Raw genomic sequence first — 11,691 nt, forward strand, 5'->3', positions numbered from 1 at the left:
TAATAACTGTTGTAAATTGATCTGATAAAATTTAACATACCATATTAACAGAAACATACAAAATGATGGAGGACAAATGTTTCTGTTTTATTAATTTACTATAACCTACTTTTGGGAGGCATGGTGGCATAGCAGGTAACACAGCCACTTCACAGTGCCAGGGCTATTCAGGTGTCGGTCTCAATGTGGCTCAGTTTGTGTAGAATTTGTCCTCCAGTTGTCTGCGCAGACCTCCTGCCGCAGTCCATAGATACACAGTTCAGATGAATTGGTAATGCTAAATTACCCATAGTGTGTGAATGAGTGCGTGTGGTTACCCTGCAATGGTCTCGTGTTCTGTCCAGGATTTACTCCTCCAGCCTAGGCCGCCCAGTGTTTCTAGGATAGGATCTGGACCGCTGCGACCCTGACCGGGACAAGTGGTTAGCAAAATTGAGGGATTATAACTTACTTTTTCTAAGAAACACACTTGACAATGTAGCAAACAAAATGCTGAAGTCTAAAGTTTGATGAAAAACAATCGTTCATACTTAACAGTTCTAGTATAATAACAGAGAAAATGGTGATATAACAGTGCTTCCATGTGTCTTACCTTAATATTGGGTTTCTTGTACTTAGACATGAAAATACATTGTGAATGAATGATTCATTTTGTCAGAAGTGACTTTTAAGTAGTCTCATCCTTACAGGATTCTTTGTGGTATTGTGATATAGTATTTAGTTATACATTGCAGATTCTCAGATTTGAACAAGCATTACATTTACATTTACTCATTTAGCAAATGCTTTTCCCTAAAGCAACATACATCTCAGCAATAATACATCTCCACTGATGTAAACTGGAAGTTTACTTCACTATTGGCTTTGGAGAAAGCCACAAATATCTGGAATATTTTCTGTGTATTTGAAAAAAATACAGAGTAACATTTCTTAAATCAGCATAAGAATCTTTACAGCATGCCTTGACTGCAAAGAATAAAATGTAAACACTTTATGTTATGCAAATATGTGAACATTCAAAACATATTAGAATTATACTCCAAGTAAGCCAGCCACTGACATAGAAATTCAAGGGCCATATAATGCTGAAAACAAATTATGTCTGGTTTCAGTTCACCAGCAATATATTGATACTGTAAATTTGCATGAGGGTTACAACAAAAATGGTGATGAGTGAAGACTTACTGGGATTGTGCTATAATCAAATATCAACAGTAACACAAATTGCAAAGAATCACAAAGCTTCAGCCATTATTTCTGTTGGCCTACTACTCACATCAGCTTCAATGTACAAATTAATTGTACAACTGAAACTGATGTCAGTGACATTCCAGACTTTTTCCCCATCACAATATAAAAGTTATACAAGTGAGTTATTAACAATACACCAGTTCAAAACTGTACTTCTATCACCTATAACAAACGGATGAATAAATCAAATAGCAGGGAGAATGATTTTTATTCAGAAAAACTCCTCAGGAGCAAATTTTGATTGGTAAAACCAAAGCAACGAGGTCACATGATTAAACAACACAAGCAGGTAATTTGCTAACATACTCTAAATTATACAGGTCCTCTGAGTCTTCGTAAAATGTAATATGTAATATGATTGGTTAGATTGATATATCGGAGAAATAAAAAAAAAAACAAAAGATTGATAGTTCATGAATGTACACTCTGAAGACTTCCAAACATTATATAAAGAATGTCCCACAAGTGTGTCCTTCACCTGAAAATACAAAAAAATCACCTGGTCAGAACATAAGCTCTAAAATACATCCTTTCAGAATAACAAATGGGCCCCAACATTTTATATTACAACTCTATACTACTCCTAGAAAAGGATATTTCATATCTGCCACAACTTTTGTTTTTCTTTGAATATTTGTGTAATTATTTGTGGAGTTTTTTAGTTTCAAAGTCAACACATCATTACCTAATTCTGACAATATGATAGGCAGTCATTTCTTTCCGCAGAGTTAAAAAATGTGATTTTACAATGTTAAATACAACAAGTATTTCATTCACTCAACTACTTGATTGTTTATATTAGTGAAGAAAGGGTTATGTTGAGAGGGATTTCCCTGGACTGAGCTACAATGGACATTTGAGAAACAGGAAGCAGTATATCACTAGCAGGAAGTGCAGCATGTTTTAGAACAATTGAAGGGACGGAAGGGAGAAGTCTTTCACTACCACACACCAAATAACAACATTGTCTGCTGGAAAATTCAGAAATAGGTTAACAGCTGAAGTAAACACAAATCCACATGTTAATATCCTTTCCAACTTGCACTGAACTTTATCAAATTTAAGATATCTTCCCATTAAAGTACAAGCTACCACAGAGAAAGACAGAAAACGTTACTTTACTCTTTAAAAAAACGAGTTGAGGATGAGTAGAAATTCCAAATGGAAGGACGATTCAGAGTTTTTAACACTACGTCACTGAATTTAATACTGCTCTAGAATCATTTTTAAAAAAATCTTCTGCAAAAACTTTGTTTTGTCCACTCTAAATTCCAGTTGAACCACAAGGCAAACTCTGCTTTTGATTAAGTCACGGAACATTAGTTGATCACTTACACATTTGAGCAAGAAATGTATTTTACTGCTACACTCACCAGCCACTTTATTAGGTACACCTGTTGAACTGCTCATTAATGCAAATATCTAATCAGCCAATCACATGGCAACATCTCAATGCATTTAGGCATGCAGACATGGTCAAAGTGATCTGCTGAAGTTCAAACTGAGCATCAGAATGCGGAAGAAAGGTGATTTAACTGACTTTGAATGTGGCATGATTGTTGGTGCCAGATGGGCTGGTCTGAGTATTTCAGAAACTGCTGATTTACTGGGATTTTCATGCACAACCATCTCTAGGGTTTACAGAGAATGGTCAGAAAAAGAGAAAACACCTAGTGAGCAGCAGTTCTGTGGGCGAAAATACCTTGTTGATGCTAGAGGTCAGAGGAGAATGGCCAGACTCGTTCAAGCTGATAGAAAGGAAACAGTAACTCAAATAACCACTCGCTACAACAGAGGTATGCAGAAGAGCATCTCTGAATGCACAACACGTCGAACCTTGAAGCAGATGGGCTACAGCAGCAGATAACCACACCTGGTGCCACTCCTGTCAGCTAATAACAGGGAACTGAGGCTATAATTCGCACGGGCTCACCAAAACTGGACAATAGAAGATTGGAAAAACGTTGCCTGGTCACATGAGTCTTGATTTCTGCTACGACATTCAGATGGTAGGGTCAGAATTTGGCGTAAACAACATGATACAAGGCAGGATGGATCCATGCTTTCAACGGTTTAGGCTGGTGGTGGTGGTGGTGGTGTAATGGTGTGCGGAATATTTTCTTGGCACACTTTGGGCCCCTTAGTACCAACTGAGCATTGTTTAAACGCCACAGCCTACCTGAGTATTGTTGCTGACCACGTCCATTCCTTTACGACCACAGTGTACCCATCTTCTGATGGCTACTTCCAGCAGGATAATGCGCCATGTCACAAAGCTCAAATCATCTCAAACTGGTTTCTTGAACATGACATTAACTTCACTATACTCAAATGGCTTCCACAGTCACCAGATCTCAATCCAATAGAGCACCTTTGGGATGTGGTGGAACGGGAGATTCGCATCATGGATGTGCAGCCGACAAATCTGCACCAACTACGTGATGCTATCATGTTAATATGGACCAAAATCTCTGAGGAATGCTTCCAACACCTTGCTGAATCTATGCCACGAAGAATTATGGCAGTTCTGAAGGCAAAAGTGGGTCTAACCGGGTACTGGCAAGGTCTATCTAAGAAAGTGGCCGGTGAGTGTATATTCCCCACTAGAAGCTTCTTCTACAAATCTATGGTTGACCAAAGTACTTAACTGTCTTCCTGTATAAAAGCAAATGTTAATGACAACATTAGCATAATAATTCAAACAAATTCTGGAATATCTAGCCACCCTTCTGAAACTTCTCTCAGATTGCTACATGACCACCCTGATAAATATTGCACCTTTTCAACTTTGCATTGTTTTATGAATGTGGAGGTGTTTGCAATTTCTCTGTATGCCACTTCTGACTCTATGATGCTGTGTCCCAGTTCTGCTGTGCTGTCAGTCGAAAAAACTCACTCTAGAAAGTGCCTCCCCACATTTTTATCCAAAAACTAAACAATTTCGACCTTGTGTGCGGGTTCCCGTTTTCCAGCCCTTCACATAAACAGACACAAAGAGTAAAAATACGGAACAATACAAACAGTATAAATACTGAGAATGCTTTTACATTAGCGGCTTTTCGAACTGCAGATCCATGTAACACTTTTGAATTGGGTTTTCGAATTGCTATGTTTTTTTTTCCAGTTTTGTCACTACAGGTTTGGAGTAAGGTTACTTCAGAATTTTACACTACCTGCCTTATCACACACACACACACACACACACACACACACACACTTTCAGAACCGCTTGTCCCTTACGGGGTCACGGGGAACCGGAGCCTACCCGGCAACACAGGGCGTAAGGCCGGAGGGGGAGGGGACACACCCATGGACGGGACGCCAGTCCGCCGCAAGGCACCCCAAGCGGGACTTGAACCCCAGACCCACCGGAGAGCAGGACTGCAGTCCAACCCACTGCGCCACCGCACCCCCCCTGCCTTATCAGCTGTGCTAAAAAAAGACTAAACTGATTTGGGTTAAAATGTTGCCAGTGAAATTCACAGAAATTACTATATAATTTTTGATCTCAACATGCACCTGGGCGCATCAGCAGCGATGTAACCTGTGGTCACGGGTGTTTTCAATCTTTCAATATCATATACAGTACCCACACCCAAGTGACTGAACCAGGGTTGATCAAACCCTGGCCTGTGCTCAGATGGCAGGAAAAGCAATGAGGATTGAGGCACAGTGCATACCATGAAACTAACATAGATAGAATGTAAATTAAGGCGTTGACATCGTTTTGCAGGCGAACGCAATAAAATGCACATGGTAAATTGCTTTATGACACAGCTAGGATACTTTAAGTCAATAAGATTTATCTGAACAGAGCACTCCTTGGCAAAGTGGTGACCGATAGGTATCGAATAAGATGATGGTAGCATTGGTTCTATGTATACAGTATAGAGTAGCTTTTTTTATGTTAAAGCACAAGTATTTATTAAATTGCTAACCCTAAGACTCTTACCTGTACTTGACATCAAAGACAGTAGCATCATCTTCATCATCATTCTCATCATTTAAAGGTGCCATTTCAACTCTTTCAGCAGAAGTTGTAATTACATCATACTTCCGAGTTTTTCGTATTTTTCTACCAGATCTACAGAAAAAACAAGACATGCAAATTATAATGAAAATTTGAAATCGCTGTCATCTAAATTTTCTTATAATTTATAATTATAAGAAAATCTTTTATTTCTTATAAACAATCCCAATAGCTCACATGTAAAGAAACATCAAGCTCAATCATAACTAATGTAGTTAAGACTGATAAGTCCTACATACACAGGATGTTCGTATTAACAGGGCACAAAGAACAGGGGTTTTCTAAATGCACAGTGTAGAAAATATACTATATGTAGAAGTTTAAAATATAAACTGCCTTTTAAGAGTTTGAACAGTCATGTAAAAATGCTGAAAATTAAAAGTACTGTTCTTTTTGTTAATTTAGCAAGACTGATATCGCAACAGGGGGCACGGTGGTGTAGTGGCGTGGTGGGTTTGGCCGGGTCCTGCTTTCTGGTGGGCCTGGGGTTCGAGTCCTGCTTCGGGTGCCTTGCGGAGGACTGGCATCCTATCCTGGGAGTGTCCCCTCCCCCTCCAGCCATTTGCCCTATGCCCTGTGTTGCCGTGTTGGGCTCTGGCTCACTGCAACCTGCTTGGGACAAGCAGTTTCTCTGTGTGTGTGTGTGTGTGAGAGAGAGAGATCGCAATGATTTTTAAGTGGTAGTAAGAAATAGACAAGCTTCAGGAAAGGAAAGGCCCTTTTAATGGTGTACGTAAATACCCTATATTGTGTGTGAGTGTGTGTTTGTGTCATATCTGCTGACCTTATCACACCCATGCATGTGCTCCAGAAATAAAATACTGCTTTTTCTTTAAATAGTTTGGAAGTCTTATTTAAGTATTATTGGAGACAAATTTCTCAAAAGAACATAATGATCATGAGAAACAATTTGTATATATAAGAAATCACAACCAATAAGAAGACAATGTTGAAAAACTATTTTTATGGAAATCACTACCACCAAGAACATAATCTTGAGAAACAATTTATATATATTATATAGGAAATCAGAATCAGCTTTATTGGCCAAGTATACCTGAGCACACAAGGAATTTGTTTCTGGTTTAGAGCAAACCTACTCACTACCAATAAGAACATAATCATGAGAAACAATTTTTATACATAGGAAATCACGACCAAATAATCCACAGAAAACCCAGAGATACTCTCAAAACAACATAGCGTGATGAGAATATCAAAAGGGTGACTGCTGGGCTGGAACTCCTAACCCCTTGAATGTGAAGACAGGGTCCTGACCAGCTGGATAAAAGGACCCCAGTGATTAATACATACAATACATTTTTCCCTGCTGAAAAAAAAAAAGAGCAGTGGCCGCAACGCACCTGTAGTACACTTTGACGAGCAGGCAGATGATGAGAAGCGCCGTGAGCGCGCAGACACAGATGACGACGTTCTTCAGCGCGGGGAGGTCCTTCGCGATGGAGCGAATGCGCGACCCCACGGCCAGGGAGTGATTCGTGCCGCCGCCGCCGCCGCCGCGCGGCTCGCCTTCCTCCGCAGTGAGAAATGAGGATGACGAGGTGAGCAGAGCGACGGGCGAAGGCGCGGTGTGCGGCACGCACGACACTTCGCAGAGAAGCGCGAGGAGCGCGCACGAGACCGCGCGCGCGGAGCACATCTTCGCGCGGGTCGCCTTTCGGAACCTGCGCCTGGCGCAGATGGTGTGGGGAGCGCGCGCGACCCCGCGTGAACACAGCCGCTCCTTTGATATTCTGGCAAGCACGCGCTTCACAAAACATAGAAGATAAAAGTATTATATTATATATACACTGATGTGATCTTTCATTTCTTTCTGAAGCTGCAGCGCACGCTTCTTAGATTCACTTCTCACTCAGGAAATCTCTTGAAAAAGTGTGACGGGTTATGAAATGACATCATTTCGACGCGTGTTCGTGTCTCCCGCGGTGCCGAGGCGTGGTTTTCCACGGCTCGTTCTAAAGGCGGACTCTGTCGTCAGCAGGTGGCGATGCGGTCACGGCCGTTCAAGCGTGAACAGGGCTCGTGTTTTTTTTGTTTTTTTTTTTGTTAGTTCGTGTTACCCAGAGGAAAAGCGCCTCTTGAAACCCGGAAGAACTGAGGAAAAACGCTTCACGGACCGTCCCCTCTCATCTCTTTCTTTGTCTTTCAACTTAGCAAGAGTCTGTGAAATTATTGCCATTTCAAAATAAAATGCAGTTCATGTGGTCTCTATTAAACCACCTCAAACCCAAATCATTGAAACATCCGATGTAGGTTTTCCGAATCATTACATGATGTTAAGCCTGATGTCGCGCTGAGGAAAACCCTGCTGCTGCACCAGCCTTGGTTCTTGTGTGCTGATGATAAATGGCTCACGTACGGTGTAAATGTTCATGCACCGTGACTTTATTATAATCATCCCCAGATAAACCTACACAGCCGCTACTCCTGCATTTATGTGAATGTTTGTGTAGCTTATAAAAAAACGACAACAAAAAAAAAATTTGTAGGAAAGTTATCAGGATTCATCTATCCTGCGTTTTGTGCACCTACTCGAGCAATGAACATCAGTTCATCAAGTGGAAAGTAACAAACTAGGTTTACTTAAGAATTACATGTCTGCAGTCTCTTTCTATTAATGTAACGTACAGGTTGTATTTTTGCTGTGATGCACGTCGCTTTTGGAGAAAAGCGTCTGCTAAATGAATAAATGTGAATGTAAATGTAATAGTTCTGAAGTTAAGTGAGGGTTCATTCAACCTCAAGTCTGGTTTTCTTCCTTTGACCTTGGTTTGAAAATGCTGTCTGCAGATAGGAACTAAATACCCTGCTGCACTGAACACAACTGGGACTGAAACTCGGTCCGTAATTTGCTTTGTCCGTAACTGAATTTTGCTTTCACCATGTCCTATCGATAAAAACTGGATAATATAATTGTACGTCCACTTTTTAACAGGTTAGGTTCTGTAAAAATGTCGCACAAAGATATAATAATGAAGTTAAATGTGTGCTGTGTAAACACTTCCAATTCTATTCTCCAAAACTGCTTGGCCAGTGCAGGGTTGTGGTGTCTGCAGCATATCCACCTCTACAGTGTAACACTTTAATTAATTAATTTTTTTTAACATTTATAACCGCATTTAAATTAAAATCACCCCCTTCAGTGTTGCTGAAGAAGAGTTCATCAGATGAAAGTGTCCAGTTTTCCCATCAGCTACAGGGTAGGGTTCTTTATTAAATTATTGTATTTTTATTAGTAGTAGTTAGTTTGTAAGTACTACTAAATGTGTATGTAGTACATAAACTTACATCTTATTTACTACATAGTTAATAAACTTAAAGAAACAGATGGACCTCAATTTATATCTGTAATCTTCTGTAAATACCTTTTATATAGGTTTAGAAAATAAATTACGTTCAGCTTTGACATTTGTATTAATGCTAAATTAGTATTTAAACTAATTTTAAAATTAATAAGAATTAGGTGTCTGGGAATTGTCACCATGATCTTAGGCCAACTACAGTTGCTCCCCAGTTAGAACACTTAAGAATAACAATTTTTTGGCCGACGCAAACATTTTTGAAACCACTTCTTAAATTCTTGTTATTTTTTGTTTGGAACATGGACTTTAATATATGCATATATATGCTTTAATGCTTATATGCTTAAGAAGAAAATCTTTATTATTGTTATGACCTACAGCTAAAGTTAAAAGTACCCTTTCTAAATATGTGGATATTTTTTTCCTCTAGAAAAATCAGATAAAAAATTTTATAATCTGTATGATGATTCAAACGAATCCTAGAATGTCTGGACACCCTTCTGGAACTTTTTGGTGCTACATGATCACACCTGTTAAATGCTGAGAACATTTGCTCTTGTTTTACATTATGTGGATGTATTTGGTATTTCAAGTGTACACTTGTACCTCAGTTTACAAATGCTGTTGGAACCAGAAGTCTGTTCATAACTCTGAACTGTTTGTAAGTCCTAGCACGCCATCACACTCAGTAAAAACTTAATAATACAACTGAACTCTTCCATTTATTGGTAAGATGATGGCACAGCAAGTAGCGCTGCTGTAGCATGGTGTCTGGGTGGTGCGAGAGGATGTGAGTTCAATTCCTGCTCAGTCTGTGTGAAGTTTACATGTTCTCCCCAGGTGCAGGTGCTCTGGTTTCCTCCCACAGTCCAAAGACATGCTGTTCAGGTCTCCCCATAGTGTGTGAGGGACAGAGATAGTGTGTTCTACTGATGTATGGATGAGTGACCCAGTGTAAGTAGTGTATTTAGCAGTGAAAGTCACCTTGGTGAATAAGATGTGTGGGCTGGTAACACTACATAGAGTTCATTTGAAGTTGCTTTGGAGAAAAGCATCTGCTCAATAAACAAATGTATTAATAGGTTAGGTTGTGTTAAAAAAAAAAAAAATTGACAGTGCTATAATTAATAAAAAACGAATTGTAAGCCCTAATTCTGTTTTCATCAACAGCTCATAATGCAGCGTCTTAGTGTTCCTCTACACTGGAGGACAGAACACTGGTTTTATTTTATCTTTTAAGAGGAAGAAACATTCAGGTCTGCTTTAAAATAACTGAAAATAAAAATACGTAATGTAGACAGCTTATTTTCAGTATGTTGTATGTTTTATAGGGGGTGCAGTGGGTTGGACCACAGTTCTGCTCTCCGGTGGGTCTTGGGTTCGAGTCCCGCTTGGGGTGCCTTGCGATGGACTGGCGTCCCGTCCTGGGTGTGTCCCCTCCCCCTCCGGCCTTACGCCCTGTGTTGCCGGGTAGGCTCCGGTTCCCCGTGACCCCGTACGGGACAAGCGGTTCTGAAAATGTGTGTGTGTATGTTTTATACACATCAGTCTATACTGTCTATTACTTCCAGAGATGGTCAGTATGGACTGTGGTTCTCAGGTAAAAGTACAGTTTTGACCGGGTCTTTGTGTACAGCCGCTGTAACAATAATACGCCTGCGGTATAAGCTTGTCCTGTGTATCTTGAATGAATGTATGTATATATTCTCGCATTGCAGTAGCGAAGCAGAAGCTCTTGTTGGCCGTATGTTGGTTACCGTCTAACGGAAAAACCTCATTCGGCATCTGATAATCATGAAGCGATTCACGGCGCCTGCAGCCAGATCTCTCTGGTTGGTGCGTCAGGAAAGGGAGAGTGTTGCATTATGGGAAGTGTAGGAAATTCCACAGAAATGTGTGTGTCGGAGCCCTAACCATGACCTCAGACGGAGAGGTGCTGTATGTTTCGCTCCAGTGCACGCCGAAGGTCACAATGAGACGTCAGTAAGAGAAATGAAATAAATAAATAAATAAATAAATAAATAAATAAAGCGAAATGCCATTAAAATACCACTAGATGGCGCAGGTGGCTTCATTTATTTAATATTGTAAATACGCGCCTTAATAATTAGGTTTACGTTTATTAATTTCGTCGGCACTCTTCTGTAAAGCGACACAGTTATAACAGTGCAGTATGTAGCTGATGCTTTTATCCAAAGCCATTTACCACGTAAGATATACTAAACTATCAATATTTGTGCTTTTTGTCAATAACTCTCAATTTCCTTTAAAATAAGTTTCAATTCACCGAATTACTTGGTCACCACAATTCTTTTTTTCACTGTTAATATTACAAAACCTTTATTTTTTATTCAAAACTTAATATATCCTTTAAACAGAGAGTAAAAAAATTGCATTGATAAAATTATTGATGCCCCAGAGTTAGTGTTTGGTGGTACAGCCTTTTACAGACCTTTAAACCCCTTCTTTGGGCAGAGTGTGTAAAGTTAATCAAAATATATACCTCTCATGTGTAAATAAACTTGCATAAGTTTTATCATTTTTAATATTTTTTCAGCATAGTGCAAACATTTTAGCAGTTGTCAGCATTATTATTCTTATTATCCTTTGCCATATAAATGGATGAATAAGTGAAGGATTGTCTTTGGGCAGGTGCAGGTGGAAGGTGCTGTCAGTGCAGAGCAAAAGTGAGGGAGAATTAAAGGATGTGACTGGCTGAGAATGTTACAGACTGCTCAGAAAGACCTTTTTGACCTATTGTTGACAAATACTTTCAGTAGGAAACTGACATGGTACAAGTTTAATTTTTAGATACTGCAATTATCTTTTTTTTGTTAGAATAATATCAGCAGCCCAACAATAAAAAGAATTGTGAATAACATTATGATCATCATGCTTTGAACATTGAAGTTACGCATTTTCAAAGATACGAGCATAGGCATAGTAGTTAGCGCCACTACCTCTCCACCCCAAGGTCGTAGGTTCGAATCGTAGCTGTTCCCCCTTTGAGTTTGCCTTGAAGTTCCTCTAGTAAAATTAGCCAGCTGCATAAATGGATAAAAGAGTCGCTTTTGGAGAAACCGTCAA

At 39.6% G+C, this 11,691-nt stretch overlaps 1 protein-coding gene across 1 annotated transcript; it reads right to left on the reverse strand.

Annotated features, from left to right (window-relative positions):
* Window positions 1-5,199: 5,199 nt before the first annotated feature.
* On the reverse strand, window positions 5,200-7,212 carry LOC108926557 (membrane protein FAM174B-like). Its single transcript, XM_018739292.2, has 2 exons — window positions 6,651-7,212; window positions 5,200-5,337 (listed from the first exon to the last, which is right to left on the reverse strand). Exons 1-2 carry the CDS (start codon window positions 6,939-6,941, stop codon window positions 5,200-5,202), a joined length of 429 nt encoding a protein of 142 aa, XP_018594808.2. The 5' UTR covers window positions 6,942-7,212.
* Window positions 7,213-11,691: the final 4,479 nt, after the last annotated feature.

Source organism: Scleropages formosus, chromosome 7 (genome assembly GCF_900964775.1).
Source record: "Scleropages formosus chromosome 7, fSclFor1.1, whole genome shotgun sequence".
Lineage (NCBI taxonomy): Eukaryota > Metazoa > Chordata > Actinopteri > Osteoglossiformes > Osteoglossidae > Scleropages > Scleropages formosus.